Source organism: Brassica oleracea, chromosome C5 (genome assembly GCF_000695525.1).
Source record: "Brassica oleracea var. oleracea cultivar TO1000 chromosome C5, BOL, whole genome shotgun sequence".
Classification (NCBI taxonomy): domain Eukaryota; kingdom Viridiplantae; phylum Streptophyta; class Magnoliopsida; order Brassicales; family Brassicaceae; genus Brassica; species Brassica oleracea.
This window is the reverse complement of record NC_027752.1, coordinates 43360352-43378883: the sequence shown is the minus strand read 5'-3', so window position 1 is coordinate 43378883 and position 18532 is coordinate 43360352. Positions and strand designations below refer to the sequence as shown.

The 18532-nt window shown below is 37.3% G+C and overlaps 4 protein-coding genes and 1 pseudogene across 6 annotated transcripts; 2 read left to right on the top strand and 3 right to left on the bottom strand.

Annotated features, from left to right (window-relative positions):
* The first annotated feature begins 886 nt into the window (after window positions 1-886).
* On the top strand, window positions 887-3141 carry LOC106295900 (phytochromobilin:ferredoxin oxidoreductase, chloroplastic). 3 transcript variants are annotated; one of them, XM_013731909.1, is made up of 8 exons: window positions 887-1226; window positions 1549-1665; window positions 1801-1895; window positions 1979-2072; window positions 2142-2273; window positions 2368-2472; window positions 2549-2599; window positions 2671-3141. In XM_013731909.1, the coding sequence occupies exons 1-8, from the start codon at window positions 1017-1019 to the stop codon at window positions 2842-2844; spliced, it is 978 nt and encodes a 325-aa protein (XP_013587363.1). In that variant the 5' UTR covers window positions 887-1016; the 3' UTR covers window positions 2845-3141. The 3 variants fall into 3 exon arrangements, with proteins under 3 accessions (XP_013587363.1, XP_013587364.1, XP_013587365.1); XM_013731910.1 differs by having other exon boundaries at window positions 887-1445; window positions 1539-1665; window positions 2671-2880; XM_013731911.1 differs by having other exon boundaries at window positions 1128-1226; window positions 1539-1665; window positions 2671-2880.
* A 149-nt stretch (window positions 3142-3290) lies between these two features.
* Window positions 3291-4619, bottom strand: LOC106295901 (L-type lectin-domain containing receptor kinase VIII.2-like). The gene has a single exon (XM_013731912.1). The coding sequence runs from the start codon at window positions 4467-4469 to the stop codon at window positions 3741-3743; it is 729 nt and encodes a 242-aa protein (XP_013587366.1). The 5' UTR covers window positions 4470-4619; the 3' UTR covers window positions 3291-3740.
* A 238-nt stretch (window positions 4620-4857) lies between these two features.
* Window positions 4858-6542, bottom strand: LOC106296172 (60S acidic ribosomal protein P0-2-like). The gene is made up of 5 exons (XM_013732247.1): window positions 6209-6542; window positions 5963-6031; window positions 5760-5858; window positions 5283-5675; window positions 4858-5194 (listed from the first exon to the last, which is right to left on the bottom strand). Exons 1-5 carry the CDS (start codon window positions 6461-6463, stop codon window positions 5039-5041), a joined length of 972 nt encoding a protein of 323 aa, XP_013587701.1. The 5' UTR covers window positions 6464-6542; the 3' UTR covers window positions 4858-5038.
* A 406-nt stretch (window positions 6543-6948) lies between these two features.
* Window positions 6949-11299, bottom strand: LOC106292852 (laccase-7). The gene is made up of 6 exons (XM_013728519.1): window positions 11131-11299; window positions 10756-10907; window positions 9588-9835; window positions 9221-9349; window positions 7472-8425; window positions 6949-7291 (listed from the first exon to the last, which is right to left on the bottom strand). The coding sequence occupies exons 1-6, from the start codon at window positions 11221-11223 to the stop codon at window positions 7161-7163; spliced, it is 1707 nt and encodes a 568-aa protein (XP_013583973.1). The 5' UTR covers window positions 11224-11299; the 3' UTR covers window positions 6949-7160.
* A 5341-nt stretch (window positions 11300-16640) lies between these two features.
* Window positions 16641-18248, top strand: LOC106292389 (annotated as a pseudogene).
* Window positions 18249-18532: the final 284 nt, after the last annotated feature.

Here is an 18532-nt window from a genome sequence, read left to right as displayed (position 1 = left end):
CAAAACCTAAACCAAAGAATATCATGACTCACTACTTTCACTCATCTAAGTTGAAAACAATCAACTTTTGTTATATCTTAATTTATATCTCTTAAAACATATGTTAATTACATGATTTCAATTTTTCACTTATCAAAATATTTTTTACAAAATTTTTAAATTATTTCTAAGTAAAACTAGTCCAGACGACTTACACGACTTACGGGGGTTAGAAACGTAAAAAAAATTCGGTTTTTTTTTGTTTGTTCACAAAGGGTTGGTTGTAATTTCAATAGTCTTTTAGGTTACTTTTGCATTTGATTCAAGTTTGAGTTAACCTTTGTGTTTGAAATCAAGTTGTGAGTCATATTTGACAATTTTCCCTAAACTTTTTATTTAAATATTATTTTATCATGTTACTTTTTGCATTGGACTTTGAAAACAACTTACATTGTTAAACAAACAAAAACTTTCAAAACTCTTATATATGGAAACAGAGGAGTATCTTTTTAGATTTGATAATTTTGACATCATCTTCATTCATCATACGTACCATGGAAGCGTTGACTTGGACAGCAAGACCTTTTACTTTGAAGTTTCTAAACACGTTTTTAGTACATCTCTGATCAGTCATGTTACCACCAGAGGTTCCCAGCACAAACTCCAAGGAAACAAACAGCAAGGAAAGTGAAGACAAGACTCACAAAACCTTTCCCAGCTTCAAAACATTCTACGTTTTTTCTTGCAAAGGAAGAGTTAGTGTCTTGTACAGACTTTCCAAAGGATTGTCGTCAGCACTACATGTCAAGTAGGCTAAAGCCCAAACCTTGGCCCGACCCTAATATTCATTTTTAAATTAAATGAAATATCAAAACTAATGTTTTTGCTCAGATCCCTATCCACTTCTTCTCCTTCTTCTTCTTTTTCAGCAGGCAGCTAAACTTCAAAATATCTTGTGAGTTGAGCGAAAGGGATGGAGGACGGAGACATTACACTAAATTTTTCTGTGTGGTGAGTGTTCAACTTAGCTTTTATCAATGGAGTTTGGATCTTCATATGGGACGTGCTTCGAGGCAGCAAAACCTCATCTACTTATCTCGACAAGCTCTAAGAACACCAATATCACGTTGAGAAGTAGAACTCAAAGATTCTCATTCAGAGTCTCTTCTGTTTCGTATAAGGAATTCGCAGAGTCTGCTCTGGAAGAAACCAGGAAGAGGACCGTTCTCGAACCTTCACCTCTCCAGGTAGTGTTAGTGTAGGGAGGATTAACTCTCTCATTGTTTTTTTTTGCTTGCCTTCTGGAAATACTATGAATGATGGTAAATTGAGTTGAGTTGTTATTTGGACAAACAAGGCAAGTATATAAAGTGTTGACGAACATCCTTGGCTGTCTTTTTATCTGTATCAAAAACATTCTGGTTAAGACAGTCTTGATCCAAGTATTTTTAGAAGTGGCAACACATGTAAGTATAACTATTGAATCTATGCATTGTATTTTTTTAACACACACACACACACACAAATTTGACTGTTAAAGGGCTGCTTCTGATCATCAGATTGTTTCAGGAAAGGTATAGTAGCATGACAGGGCTTGATGGGAAAACCCAACTTCAAATGCTTGCTTTCAAATCTCCAAAGATTAGGCTCTTGCGGAGCATGACCATCGAAAACGAGACCATGCAGGTATTATTTACCGCAGTATCTCTATTGAATATGAAGTTCAACAAGGTTTAGAAAGTGTTGCTCTATATACACTTCATTCTTTACCACTGAATGATTTATGATTATTCTGTATTCTCACTTGGATATGGTGTGCAGGTTTTTGACTTTACTGGTTTCATGAAGCCAGAGTATGATACCCCCATATTCTGTGCTAACTTCTTCACATCTGCCAACATGAACATAGTGGTCTTGTAAGTTATCTTCTTCTTCTTTAATTATACTGGAGTCATCAGGTCTTTGTTCTCCAAAAGCTTGACTGTGTGCTCCTCTGCAGGGACCTGAATCCTTTGCTTCAGTTAACTGACCAGACTGATTACCAAGACAAGTATTACAAAAACATTATGTCCATATATCACAAATATGATGAGGTGAGCTACAAGAAAATGTGATTACTCAACTGCATCATATAGATAGACTGATCTAAGGTTTTGTTGCAGATTTTCCCATGGGGAGGTAAACTGACTGGTGAATCCATTAAGTTTTTTTCCCCTTTGGTGATGTGGACCAGGTTTTCCTCTAGCCAAGATAAACATCAGGCTTTGTTCTCTGCCTTCCTCGAATACTATCAGGTATACTCCTCGAGTCGAATCTGTGTGCTGCTGGCCAAAAGCTAAGGTTCAACAGTAAAACGTGAGTGGATCTATCATTACTCTTACACTACAGGCATGGCTTGAGATGACAATTCAAGTGAAAGAGGGGATGGAGCCATCTCAGGTGAGAGCCAACCGTGAAGCACAGCACAAATACCTGACATGGCGAGCACAAAAGGTGACGAGTTAGTTACCTTTGTAATCGATATGTATTGTTGTTACAGTGAATATTGAATATTGAATGGTGTTGGCAGGATCCTGGACACGGTCTTCTTAGGAAACTACTTGGTGAAGCAAAGGCAAAGGTAATGATGATTGATTCCATTATTGTTTCACTTGTTGTCCCCATTAATAAATGATTTTTGAACAAAACCAGGCGTTGCTGAGAGAGTTCCTGTTCAATGGAGTGGATGAGTTGGGCACAAAAACATTCATTGATTACTTTCCAGAGTACCAAACAGATGGTGGAACTGTGAGTGACAAACGAAGCATCATTGGCAAGTCTTTTGAAACTCGGCCTTGGGATTCAAACGGACGATTCATCGGCTGAACTTCTCCTCTAGCTGAACTTAATCCATGTTTTTACGCGAGCAAGAAGTTTGATTTCAGTTTGTGGAATCAAGAAGTCATCAACACAAGATGAAAGTGAGCTTGAGGAAGTAAAGAGCAGCATAAAGAGTCTCTCAGGTCTCTGCGTTATATTATACTTAGGCATCTCCTCCGGGTGATTGCTTTGAGTTACCAACACTGGTTTAGTGTAGTTATTAACATTACATGTTGCAAACACAGTTGTTAAAACATTTGTAATCTATTGATTAGGCAAGGAGGATCAGTTAAAAATGGGTTAGAGCGCTGACTTCTAAGAACACTTTATATGCTACTATAATTTCTACTTTCCTCTTTATTGAGGTTTATATGTGAACTCACATAATAACTTGGGCCACTTTCGTTGGTTCCAAAAGGGTGTTAAATGCATAAAACATAATCCAAGTGGGATCAAGAAAAACATCAACAACAAAGTAAACTTCACGGTATCAATAAGCTTATGGCTTCTTCTCATAGCTATTTTACATATGAAACCAGAAACATAAGTAACACTTGATAGAAAGACAACACAAGAAAAAGCAGAAGAAGACTCTACATTCACACCACAAACACAAGACAAGCTTCTTAAACAACACAAAACTCTTCACTACTTTCGCTCTTCATTAATCATAGCACATTCCTCACTTCATTAATCATAGCATATTACTCCCTAATGCTCATAGCACATTCCTCACTTCATTAATCATAGCATATTACTCCCTAATGCTCATAGCACATTCCTCACTTCATTAATCATAGCATATTACTCCCTAATGCTCAACATACTGCACCCAAAATGCACCAAGCACTCTCTACATACTCGCACTTCCCTCTGGACCCTCTTCCCCGCATATGAAAGTTTCATCCTTCAAAAGGTTCACTCGGCTGAGGATGCATCCACATAGGAGGAGGAAGACACACCGGCGTTGGATGCCTTATGTCAAAGTTCCATGAATGGAGAACATGTGCCTCGGAAGAGTTCCCATTCGTAGAGCTTAAACCCACCATGAACTCACCACGGTTCCATAGCTCCCCCAAGTCTACAGAGAAATCAAAGAACGGATCCAACATCTTCCTCGTGCCTAGTTTTCTGAACCGAACCATCATTCTCTTCAAACTCGCCTCATAATCAATCATACAGCTCAACGTCCCTCCATTCTCCATCATCAACAAGTCACCCTCAAACGAAAGGTTTCTAACTTCAGAAGATTCAGGTTTACCTAACAAGATTCTCGCACGGTTTCCTCTATTGGAAATATCAAACTCAAAAGCCACAACCGTCTCGTTCTTTGCATGCTCAAACAGAAACCCTAAGGCAGATGAACTGTTGTCTTTCTTACCGAAGAGATCAAGATCCAAACTAGTTGGAACCATTACAAAAGCCATGACGTCATCGGTCTCATTAGGCATGGAAAACGAGAAGTAACTCGAGAAAGATAACGAGTTGCTAAGATTGATGGGTTCCTTGTAAACGACTCTTCCCTCGCTTCCACTCACAGAGTTTGTCAGCTGAATCGAAGAGCCTTCGTTGATCAGCTTCGAATCTCCAAAAAGTTCAACTTCATTGTCGAAACTCATAGGTTTGAACATCTTTGTCTTGCTGTTTTTTTTTTCTGTCTGGTTGGTTTATGTGAATAAAACAATCTACGGAAGAAAGATTAAATAACAATCTACGGAAGAAAGATTAAATAACAATCTTCTTCCTTTTCTTAACCCTGAAGGAAACGTCTCTCTCATCCTCTCGTAGTCATCGACTCATTGCCGAGTAATATTGTGATTTTAATTTCATTTTCTGATGTGCCGTGCACGCATATAAGAACTTATTAGGTCGGTCAATTGATGATTAGTCTAACCAAAAAACTTACAAAGTTATAAAGATTATTAGATTATGGATTATATTAATCTGGTTTCATTGTCTGTAAGTATGATGTTTTTATGTCTCTATCTTCGCTATATAAACAGTGATATAACACTTGAGAAATTAAAGAGCGGAGACTAATAAAGAAATGATCAAAACAACTCGAAGTTCGAAACGTATTCAAACTAGAAAGACAATAGCAAGTGGCCAAAATCAAGAAAAATGTAAAGATCATACTACAAACGAAGCAGCACTTATAGCAAAGACAAAAAGGTGAACTTGGCAGACTTGATAGTGATCTCTATTCATCACCGAACATGTCAAAACCACCGTAGTCTTCTTCATCTGATTCCTCAACCACTTCCTTCTTCTCCTCCACCTTGGCAGCTCCAGCTGAAGCACCACCACCTGCATCAGCAGACACAGCCGCTACAGCAACAGCAAACTTGCTAGGATCCTGCATTAACATCCAACACACAAACAATTAAGCCAAACAAATCAAACTTATTTTTTTTTTGACAAGTTACTTAATTTGATTGACTAACCTTCAAGAACTCTTTGACCTTCTCTGCCTGTGGGAAAGTGTACTCAGTAGCAACTGAGATAGCCAATGCATTCTTGTAGGCGTTGATGAACATATGCGGAGCAGCAGCAAGGGTAGGGAAAGAGATGGCTAGGGCCAAGGAAGTGACCATGGAGATACCAGCGGCAAACTTTTGGACAAGGTCATCTTCCGTAAGATCAAGAACCTCAGGGCTGAAGACTGAGCCATTGTCATAAACCGACTGGACAACAAGACCGTAGGAGAACGGCCTGATACCAAGCTTGGCTAGAAGGGCAGCTTCGGACGAACCGACCTTGTCCCCTTGCTTGATGAGCTCAACAGGGGTGATGATTTCGACTGTACCCTTGTTAATCTTAGTTGGGATGTTAAGAACCTACAAAAACCCAAAAAAACACATTTATCAGCTAATAAACTTCAACAAGGGAAGATACTATTACAAAACATGATTAAAACAAACCTGGAAGAAAGATGTCTGAGATGGATCGAGACCAGTGTTACCAGGCTGGACAACCACATCAATAGGTGCAACCAAACCCACACGAGCAGGAGCACCAACCTGTTCATATTACAAAGACAGACATAAAAGAGAGAGTTTAATCTCAATCCAATTTGATGTAATAAGAACAGAGCAGCTAACAGCTATATATGAAACTAACAAACCTTGTACTTGGCAACTTCCTCACTCACTTCCTTGAGGTCACCCTTGGTGAAGATCAAACCAACATTTCCCTATACACAAAACACATAACCATTCAAATAAAAATCAAAACTTTCAATAAAAATCAAAACTTTTAATAAAAAAATCAAAACTTTAAATAAAAATCTAAGCTTTCAATAAGAATCTAAACTTTCAATAAAAGTCTAAACTTTTGCCAGCTAAGAGAAAATCTCAAAGCGTGAATTTACCTGAAGAAGGGGCATCAGATTGAGGATTGCAGTGTTTCCGGTGTTCTCGGCGTGAATCTTAACGGAACGCTTCATCATAGTGTTCTTCCCCATGAGCACCACCGAGTCACCACGAAGACCCTTCCTGATGTTCTGGAGCTGAGTCGATCCAACGTTGTCGGCGGCAACGACAAGAATCTGGGTGAACTCGTCGATGAGCTGGCATAGCTTCGCGTCGTAAGCGATCTTCTTCTCTGCCTTTGTTGCCTTCACCATTGTTGCTCACGTGATGAGACTCGAGTTTTCTCTTTGTCTGCAGAAGAGTGATGGAGATAACAGAAAGGAACTAGGGTTTTGGTTTCAGTGTTTTTATACTATACGAAATGGGTAGAGGATAAAATGAATCTAGGGCTTCTTCTTAGTGATCTGAATCTAACGGTTCTTAGTTTTTGCTTACTTGCTGATCTGACGGCTCTTATTTACTTTGATGATATTGGGCCTTTAGGGCCCAACTCTAACGGTTCGTATTTGCGATGCTTATCTGACGGCTCTTGTTTATTTCGATAGTATTGGGCTTCTTCCAAAATTTGGAACCGAGAACCGGTAAATCCCAATACCGGTATGAAACTAAACCGGAGTTAAATTACGGAGCCAAGTGTTCATTTCAAACTAAACCAGGCTAAATTACGTTCCTTGTGACTTGTGAGGTATCAGACTATCAGGTACCTAAACCAAAAGTTGAGAAATTGATAATAGTAGTAGAACAATAAAATTTATATACAATTTACCCACATACACAACATTTGAATGGACTACAAATTCAACATTTATTATCGACTACATGACATCAAAACAAATGTGATCAATCAAATCAAACAAATAAAACAAATCCCAGTTAGCTTGAGCCAAACTTTATTTCCCTTGCCCTGAGTAATATTTTTATTACTGTTTTCAAGAAAGCTATTTATATTGTTTAACATCTCGGAAGATCAGGAGGTGGCGGTGGCAAGCTGGTCGACTTCGTTGGTCCGTTCTCAACCACAAACACCATCCCTAATCCAAATGGCAAGTGAACATCGATATGACAATGCATAATCCACGCACCTGAACAATGTTTCCAAACCTTAGCTTCATGCATGATGTATCAACATAACATGTATCATATAACATAGGAGTATTCAACTAGACTACTAGAGTAGTCAACTCGAGTGAAACTTTATTTATTATAAACAGGAGTCCGGTTCAAATTAAATTTTGGTACAAAGAGTTGGATAGAGAGTTTACCTGGGTTATCAGCTCTGAAACGGGTCACGGCCCACCCACCAACAGGCACAGCCAAGGTATTACGGAACTGGGGGTTGACGAGATTGTACTTGCTCCGATCACGGGTCGGGTCATAATTACCGAACCCTTGAGCCAACACGTGGAAGTTAAACCCATGGAGATGCATGGGGTGATTCTCAGCCGCGAGAAGCGCGTGGTTCTGCAGCACCAAATCCACCGTTGTATTGAATTTCAATACCTTCGCGCTCGTTGATTTGTGAACGAACAAGAGTCCCGGGCTTGTCTGGGTTATGTTCGGGTCAGTGTAATCGAACTTAACCGGAGGCTGGTTTGGAAAATCAGGCGTGAAAATGCCGTCCACGCCGTGGAAAACCGCTTCCAAGATGGATAGCTTTTTGGGTAAGACGAATGAGTGGTTGTTCATCGAAGCAGCGAATTTCGAATTCGGACATTTAGCGCAAGCCTCTAGCCCGAGCCCGATGGTTACGAGCATCTCCTCGTCTACGTGGTGAGGCACTGGGACCCAGTGTGGTCCACCGACCAAGCTTGTCAGATTAGAGTAGAACCTGTGAGCAGTTGGCGTGTCGAAGAAAGAAGGCAGCTTCGGCATCAACACGCGCTTTGTTCTGCGTGTTTTCGACGCGCCGCCGATGTAGTGGATGACGCCTCTGGTGGTTGTGTTGGGGAACGGCACGAGGGGTGTGCTGGCGTAAGGATGAGCCGCCATGTAGTAGGATGAACCGATAGACTGATCGGCGTGGAGCAGCGCGTCAACGGTTTGACCCGGTGCGATGACGATGACGTCGGTGAGGTAAGGTTTGGTGTAGACTGCGTCGGCTGCGACAACTGTCAGCTTGTGATTGGCTATCTTGAAAAACAGTTGCATGTTCATTGCCGCGTTTATGATGCGGAGTAAATATAACTTTCCTTTTACCACGTCTAGGTTAAACATTCCTGTTTTTTTTTTTGTCATTTTAGAAAAATAAATGGTTAGATTGCAAATGATCATTAGATAAAATTTGATTAGTAACCGGCAATAAATTTTTCTTTCACTACATAACCATATTATATTAGATAAGAATGTCATAATATTAGACAGTGGTATGGAATTTGTGAAACCAACTTGTTTTTTATGTTTATTGCGTAATTCTACGCATACAAAGGTTTAAAAAAACGCATCCGGGTACTATGTAATTAGCGAGAAGATTACTAGATTAGTATGCATTTTCATGTTAGCGTTCACTATGCTTTAAAAATAATTATTATAGCATTGTAATCATGTTAATAACATGTAATAAATTGTCCCGTTATTTCACCAGAGGTACGAAAAAAATTGTGACAGAACATGCATGTAGTCAATATCACACTCAGCTTATTTAAACCTCCACTGGCTAATATGATTACTTCTAGTGCATATACTTTATAATTTCTAGCATTCCATCACCAATAACATGTAAAATAAGAAAAAGGACCCTTATGCATGTAGTCAATATCACACTCAGCTTATTTAAACCTCCACTGGCTAATATGATTACTTCTAGTGCATATACTTTATAATTTCTAGCATTCCATCACCAATAACATGTAAAATAAGAAAAAGGACCCTTCCAAAATGACATGAAATTAAAAAAAAAAAAAAAAAAAAATTGAATCTATCCGTGCTATAACTTGTCATTCGGTTATTCTTTCAATCAAGTGAATACCAAAAAATGTTTCTCCTTAGATAGTGATTAATTTGGTAATACTTACTGTCTTTGGAACATGGATATAGGTTTCCTGGCAGGCCATTGATCGTATAGGCGTCGGAATTGTTTGGAGGAACTCCGGTGGCGATAGCAGCCTCTTCTAACGCGACTACGTCGGTGTTCCACCATTCACCTGTTTAATATTACAATTTGAACTTAATATTAATAATACTAATAATTAAAATTATAAAAAAAAAAAGAAAAAAAAAATTATAGAAGACTTTTGGCTAAGTACTTTAAAATACAAGTCGAAACACGACCAACATCCTTTCGCATTATTCACCAGCTGAACTACTAAAGTTTGGTTTAACTATTTGAATATGTATTTTGATAGCAATTAAATAAAAACAAATTATTTAGTTGAGACATACCGAATATGATGGGAACTTCTTTGTGGGGTTTGGGAAACGGGTAAGAGTGACCGGATTTAGGGCGGATGATGATAGCACCGTAGACGGTGGCGCGTAAGAAAGACGAATGTGCGTGCCACCACAAGGTACCTTCTTGGCCTGTGATGTTGAACCTGTAAGCGTAGCGATGACCAGCTGGCTGGATTGGGCATTGCGTTATCATGCTCGGTCCATCCGCCCAAACCGTCAGTCTATGGAATATCCCGTGCCTGCGTGTATGCAAAAATATTACGACATACAGTCTATTCATATTCAAACACTATGATATATTAATTAATTAGTATGCCAGGATTTGAAGTTTAAGTATTGATGGTCAATTAGACGACAGGAAAAAAATATGGATGGTAAACTTTGTTTTGGTATTATTTTTTGGTATTATGATAACCTAATTAACCAATGCAACCCAAGTTTGTTTGATTTTATTTGGATTTATATAGTGTTTTATTTTCTTAGTTTCTAAGATTATATGGAAATGGAAATGGAAATGGAAAAGGAGAGTAAAGAAACACCTAAAAGTTTATTTTATTTGAAACTATTTCCAAATTGAAATAATCATGTTTCACGAAACTGAATTAGGCTGATTAACATTTTCTAAATTAGCTAACAAACTAAACCAAATTTTAATTCAAATTTAATTTGTTTTAACTTAGTTGGATATACAAATAAATAAAATCTAAGATAGAGAAACAGGTTGGTTGAAAATCATTATTTTGTGGGTATGCATGTTTTGTTAGTGTCTAGTTCTTCTTGTTTCTTAGCCCTAAACCAAAATTGAAATCGTAATCACTGAACAAAAATAATATAAAATTTTAGTTGGTTAATTGTGATTTCATAACTTTAAAGTCCATAAGGAAAACCAATAAAATCAAATGTCTTCTCCCTAAGTCTCTATATTTTCTATAACGTCAAAGACAATAGATTATATAGAGTGTATTATATGGGAAAAAGGGAAACAGCTAATTGAGGAAATATGAAGGCTAGCGTCTAGTAAAGTCAGAAAACCAATACGAAATCACGCATAATTTAAGTAATAGCTAATATAATACGAAGTTTATATAGTATCTATTAATTAAGTGAATACCAATGATTTTGTCAAAAATAAAATAAAAGAACTTAAGTGAATGAATACCAATGAATTGTGATGTTGTGAGGGGAATTGTTAATGACGTGTATAACGAGCGAGTCACCCTCCTTGACGCGTACCGTTGGTCCAGGCAGGCTTCCATTAACAACCGTTATCACTTGCCGTTTGCACAGCCGAGAGATGGTTAAGTTTTGTACCTGTCAAAACCCAAGTATCTCTCACGTCGTTAGCTATCACTTGGTCACTAGTTGGTAATACAAACTCATATTTCACATGCTACGATTCACCTTTAATATAAGTAAAATCACAAGATATGGTAAAAAACATGAATCAGATTTTCACATATATAAAAGTTCTAATAAGATGCATGCAAAATCTATATTTATATATATTAGAAGAGGAGGAAGAATGTATGGTTACGTTGAAGGTGTGTTCGACAATGGCTGCAGAAGCTATTGAAGAGACTACAAAAAGAAGAAGAGCGCAAACAAGAGAAACCCTAACGCCCTCCATCTCTAGAGACAGAAAGATGAGATGAAGCGAGCTACAAAGAACGAGAAATGTGTTATGGAGATTTTGAAGCAAAGACGAAATTAAGCTTGGTCAATTTATAGAGCGCAAGTGGTAACGACCGAATAGGCAAAACACGTTATGTTAATGGGAATGAACTTTGAAAAATATACTTTTTATACAGAAATACCATAATCTTTTTTACTAATAATATATAGCTAAAAAACTCGTAAGTAAAATTAGTGATACAAACTAGTGGTGGTGGTTCAGTGGCGCTTGAGTAAAATAAAAACCTAATACGGCGAAATTCTGGTTCGATCTCTGTTAGTCATCCGGACTATCTTAAATGGCACGAATACATAGAGTGCCGTGGGTTTCGTGAAACTAGTCGATTGACCTCGATCGCGGATTACCTACTCTTACCAAAAAAAAAGTTAGCGATAAAAGTTATTATTGATTCTACCAATGAGTTTAAAGATTGCTTGAATTTTTTTTTTTTTAACTTTAAAGATGGCTTGATGTATATCTGTATACATATTTGTCTACGTGTGTGCATGTGTTTTCCGGTTTTTTCAATCTGTTAGTAGGGACGTTGTTGTCTACATTTCTAACAGCTGACTAGTCGGTTTATTATATATTTATAAAGAATAACAAAAGTCATCCAAACTCTTGCTTCTCAAGACAAACAATCTTACATTCTATTGAAATCAATATAATTATATTACAAGTCCATAATATATAGCTACCTATATATCTAATTTGATACCTAAGTATCAACCATAATTTTAGCGACATATCTCTGATTAATTTGAAATATGCATTTGCAATATACAGTATAACCTCTTTAAATTAATACTCTATAAATTAATATACACTAAGAATCTCTATAAAATAATATAATTTTATAGTTTCAAATTGAGTTTTTGTTTCAATTAGTATATCGATAAATTAATATCTCTATAAATTAATAAAAAAATTATAGTTTTGGTGTAGTCCAACATTATTAATTTATAGAGGTTTCACTGTATATATCACAAGAAGTATCGATGTTTTTTTAATAAAAAATAGCAATTTTAAAAATACTTAATGATAAAACAGAAACGAAAAAAAAAAAAATTGCCATCCTTTTCTTCTCGTTGTTATTGGTTTCAGATTTTATAGCGTAAGTAGTTAAACGATATCCAAAAATCACATGATTACCAAAGTTGATTGCATTTCACAAAATTAAGGAATCATTAACGAATCCGCAATCTGCTTAAGATGATATTTAAATGCAATATCAATACATGCAACCCACTCTCTAGACACAGGCCAATTGACTTTGTCTCAAATTATATGACAGTTCTCTTTTTATCCTAAGGGTATATGTGGTAGGTTCGAGCTTCAGCAGCCAGCGAAAAAAAGATTTAAAAATCGAATATTGTCCCTAGTCTAAAGAGATTATGTGTTTGGACCCAGAATTTTCTAAATTAAAATTAAGAATTACATAACAGTTGTATTTTGAAATGGTGTAAACTATCGGCTGCTGCCAATTGGTGATTGTTCCGGTAGAGGTGACCATGTCAGCTCATGAGTTTGCTTCAAGTGTGACTAGAAACTGCCATTATCAATCTTATGTTGCTCGCAGTTCATAGTTGGCTCAGATTCTTATTGAGCTCGGAAGCAGCGGGAGGATGTCTCCTAAGTTGATTTGTTGGAAATAAAATCTCACATCGGAAATATAAAAGAGACTTAAGTAATATATAAGAGATTTGAGCCACTCCACTTACAGCCAATTGGTTTTAAGTTGGAAACCCAATAAATTTATCATGGTATCAGAGCCGGTCCAACACTATGACTCATTAATCCGGCTCAGACAGTGGTCCGATCATCCCACGATGACCCAAAGAAGGCTCAATTCCTTCGAAATTGTTAGAAAAATAAAGCATTGTATCGAAGGGGGTATGATGGATTCTGCGAGATTAATGTTTATACGCACCATCATCTCAGGGAGGGTGTTGGAGATAAGATCCCACATCGGAAATATGAAAAGGACTTAAGTAATATATAGGAGACTTGGGCCACTCCACTTACAACCAATTGGTTTTAAGTTGAAATCTCAGTAAATTTATCATGACTGGATTGTGAAGTATTGGATTCTCCTTTTTACTGATGTCTAAGAAGACACTCATTTTTTCCTCCCCTGAGATGCCCTGTTGGATTGGTTTCTTGTGGCATCTACTGATGTCGTTATTGTTTAAGTTTTACTTATTGTCTAAACTCTTCGTTGCCAAGTTGCCATGTCTTTGTACTGGCTTTATTCCAGTCGAATGAACCATTGACAAGAAAAGAATATGTTAGCTTCGAGTTTCAGCATGTGCGAGAAGAGAACTTAAAAACCCATTATTGTTTCTAGTCCCAAAAAATTATGGGTTTCGATCCATAATTTTTTTAATTAAAAAGTAAGAACTGTATAACAGTTGTATATATATCCTGAAATGGTATGAACTATCGATCAATTTCGTAAAATCATTATTTTATTATGATCTTACTTTTTAATATTTTTTTTTATCAAAATGAAGAATTGTGGTACGTGCATAAACTGCATAAACAAGGTCCATGTTTCCATCAAGTTGAAACTTGGAAGCCTCTTCGTCAACTTGACAATACCTTCAAGAACGTGTTGTATATTTTGCGTAGATCATATCTGCATTCCGTATAATGTTTTGAGTACTCTAATATTTTTCTCGTCAACATCATATATGTATAACATAACCATTTACTTTTACTATGATCAGAGGCGGATCTACTTGTATAGAAGTGGGGCACGTGCCCCATACTAACTTTATAAATTTTTGTTTGTAACATAATTTTGAGTATGTGAATCAAGCTTATTTGGTTAAATCATAAATGAGGTTAATGGTGCCACACACTTCACGTTTGACCAAATTATCATCCATCTTTTATCTTGTTTATTTTGTTGTTGTCAAATTTAGCGTGTGAAATTACTCTTTCTTTGTCAAAGGTCTGATTTCATATTTAATTCTTCTCATTTCTTGTTCTCTTAAATTTTATTAAATTTGTTATACATGTCTAATATGTTCAGCTTTGCACTGTAAATATCAATTTTGAATTTCCAATTACTTATTTTGTACTTTTTCTATTTCTAGAAGATAAATATTTTCTGCTTTATACATATTAAAAGCATTAAATCCGATAATAAATATATTATTTTATTTGATTAACTATTCAGTGATTTAATATATTTTCTAAGAGTTTATAATTTACTATTATTAACTCATATAAAATGCATTAAAAACTTAATATATATATATATATATTTTAAAGATAAGCGTTCTAACTTTTGTAAATTTTTTTTTGGAAAATAATTAATATTTAATTAGTTAAAATATTTACTGTAAAAATATAATAATTTATAATAATACCATAAAACTGGCTAATTATTTTAATTAAATTATATATTTGTGCCCCATATAAAATATATTTCTAGATCCGCCCCTGGATATATGTATAATAGTGCATGCGACTTATGTCCCCACTTGATCTAGTTGTTCCAGTTAATCATTCTTTTACGATGTCATTATGGGTTGCTCATTGGAGTGACAGTTTCAATATTTTTTTCAACTGAATTCTTGGTTAATATATCGCAAATGTCGTGTACGTTGTATAAGGCAGTTCTTACCATATTTTGATAAACCCATAGTTATCAGGCAAAAGTCGCTCTCTGTCATAGTAATCTGACTGTTTCTTGTAGACTTCACGCATTGTTCTTTATTACCTCTCGCCATCTCATTTCGTACGTGGATGGATGGATTATCATTGACTTATAAGTTTACAAAGCAATCTTTTTTTTTTTGTAAATGACCCACAAATCAAATTCTTTCGTAAACAGATCAAACCGCAATATCTTGATTTCTTTTTTTCTAATGAATTTTCGGTTTTAGACTTTTAGTTGGTCAAGAGAATGCTCGACGAAAGTAATAATCTCACACCGAACATCACTTTCCTCTTGGAACGTTATATAAAAATAAAGGAAAATAAACAAATACCGGTTATATTTTCCTATAATCTCAAATTGTACACTTCTCAAATTTTATTTTGATGGAAAAGAATGGAAGATGAGTGATTTTTTTTTTAAATTTTAGCATAAGCATACAATGGATCAGTTTAAAGAATTTTTCAAAGATTTATACCAAACCACATTCTAGGGTAGAGATCTTTTTTTTTTTGGAACTAGGGTAGAGATCAAAGTTCTTTTTCATCAACCATTAAACAGTGTTTTTTCTTCAATACAATGCAATGTTTGGAGGAGACCGAGATTCTGTTAATAAAAGGCCTGAATAGGCCCAATTAAACGACGTAGTCCCTGCCAGTGAAATTTCCCGCCATAGCCGTTTTAACTGATTTACCAAAGAGTATAAACAAATGGTAACAAGGTAAATGTACATTTGGAGGGCTAAAGAGTAAATTAACGGGTTAAACCAGTTCGCCCTAATAACTCTCCCAGGCACGATCTCCAAGGCGCCTCCACGAACCATGTGCTCCGGCGCCGGCGACGCGTTTTCTCGCCGGCCCAGGGCTTCCTCGACGGTGCTAGTCCTCAAAACGATCCTCTGTTTCCTGTTTCACTGCTCGCTTTGCTTGTTACCAGTTCGCTTTCTGTGGATTGTCGGAGGAAGTAGATCTCGACGGATGCTACGATGGAGACGAGAGCTTCGACTCTTCATTGTGCTTCTCTCGGTCCTTCCACTCCGGGTGGTCCTTCTTCCAGCAATGAGTCGAGAGGATTCTCTCGCCGCCGCTCTGCTATGGTCTTCGGGTTCAGATCCCGTCGTACCTCCATCTGGCTGTCGTCTGTCAAGCCAAGCTGTCGACTTGGTCCAAATCTTTCAACCGTGAATGGAGCTTCGTTTTCAACCAACACACCTTATCTCTTCGTCTCTGAGGAGATTTGAGTCCCATAGGCCACTGTGCTCAGCTGCTCCTCATCTAACCGGCAACAGATCCATAAACACCACGAGTTCAGATCCGAGTCCTTTCGGTGACGCTTCAACCTCCCCACCTTCTAAAGTGGTGCTCTTTTTCCCACTGTGGTGTCTCTTCGACGGTGGTACCATTCCGCTCCGACGAAGATCTTCCGGTGACCACTTGTACGGCGCCGATGAACATGTCGATTCTAATCTCGTGCTGATTTTGCTTAACACTTCACTGTCCCCTTTAGTTTGGGCCTGGCCCAGGTATGGGATGTCTTCTGTCAGCCCAAGAAGCAATCTGCCAAGACCCAATTGTTTCAGAAGAATTTGTAATCCAACTTCCTATGGTGCCTGGGTTCGGGTTAGTTTTTCAGAGAGTTCAGTGAGTTCACCGGGTATTGTTCTAATTCGATCATCCTCCTCTTATGAGGAGAAACCTTTACCACCATGCACTCTTCCTATGGCAAGAGGTGCTTCCTCGGACTTGCTGCCGAGCGTTTGTTTCAGTTTCTTCATCGTTTTGTCATCTTGCGGAGCGGTCTCTACGGGACCAGAAGATACAAGCGAGATTACCTTGGTAGTTCTCTGTAGATGGGGTTTGGACGCCAATGTCACTTAATGTGACTATTCTCCAGCTGTACGACGTGAAAGCTTTCCCGACGTATTCGAGCATTGTCTCGAATTCGCTGTCATCTTCCCTTGAAAACCTATCTTATTTGGTTTATTTACATGTTTGTGTTTATGTTTATTGCAAAAGAGGATGAATAATTCCCTCTTGTAGTTGTAGTGGAGAAAGTTGATTATGAATGAAAGTAAGTTTGTGTTCAAAAAAAAAAGAGAGTAAATTAACGACCCCAACGAAACCATTTACCGCTTTACAGTTAACTCGTTAAGTCTGGTAGCTAGGTGAGACAGAAGAAGCATATGGACTCTGGAGACGTGGTGAATTGAGAAATCTAGTGTTTTCGTTTTCGTTGTATATGGCGTTGCGTGGTACTGGCTTCCAATTTCCAAGGGTGTGTGCATTAGTTGATTATATGCAAGTTTGGCCTTATATTAGTGTCAACTTTATTCTCTGGTTCAGTTGGCATTTCATCAGTAACACTTACCAAGCTCTCGTTTGTATTTTTGTTTTTTTTGGGTTTATAAAGATGAGAATCAGGTTATCACCACAGCACATGGCATCCACGGAAACAAATGGGCTGTAATCTCTAAGCTCCTCCTAGGAAGAACAGATAATGCTTATATCAAGAACCACAATCTGACGACAAATATAGGGACGAGAAACTTAGTCCTGGAAGATTTTGTATTTGACAGAACGATTTTTTTTGTTTGGATCGAGGTTCTGATACCATGTTAAGTTAGATAGGCTTCCAACCAAAAACCAGTTGGTAAGAAGTGGATTGACCGATCTTATATATTATTTAGTATTCCTTCCAACTACCGATGTGGAAAACTTTGTCTCTAATAACTTATCGTCGGGTGATGGTGGCTATGTAACTACTCCGCTTGTATCGTCATATGGCAACTTCCATGAAGATGTATGAATAACAGTGCCCAGACAAAACAAACGGAGAAGGCATCTCTAGGCCAGAAGGCAACAATGATCCTCCTTTTCCGCCCCTTAGCGCAGCTCAGTTCTTCTAATGCTTACAGTCACATGGAAAGGTCTTCCTATCTACATATATACAAGACCAAAATAAGTTCCAATCATGTAAACAAGACGCAGCAATGCTAAGATTGCTTGAAGGAGCTTACAACGAACGGTTTGTTCCTCTGCAATGCAGCAACAACGGAAAATTTCAGAAAACTCATTGTTGGGTCCAGAGTTTGTGGACTACTTAGACCCACCAACGTTTCCGAGTTATGAACTTGCTGCTATAGCAACGGATATAAGCAGCGTCGCTTAGTTGAGAATAGGTTTAGAGAAAGCAGCAGTGTGAGGTCGATGGAAGAACAACTCGTCGGTTAAGGTCTCATGGCTCAAGAGGACATCAAGATCATTATCTTGGATCTGAAGAAGGAAAGAGCATAACCAATGTCCACACGACATAAAAGTTAACGAACGGATAAAGAGCAACTGAGATTTTTCTTCTTCAGATTTCTTTATTTGTATTGTTTCATCTCTTGATCCCAGAGAGTTTGAGGTTTACTTGTAATCGAAGTTATGATGTAATTGCGTAGAAATAGGTTTGATAGTTACGAAATCGAGTCTTTTCAACTTCTATGTGACTTGTATGGCGTCTGCGTTTACCATATCATGATGGTTGTTTCACCAAGGAGAAAGAAAAAAAAATCCATAATCCATTTAAGACCAGGTTTTAGCACACAAATTTGAA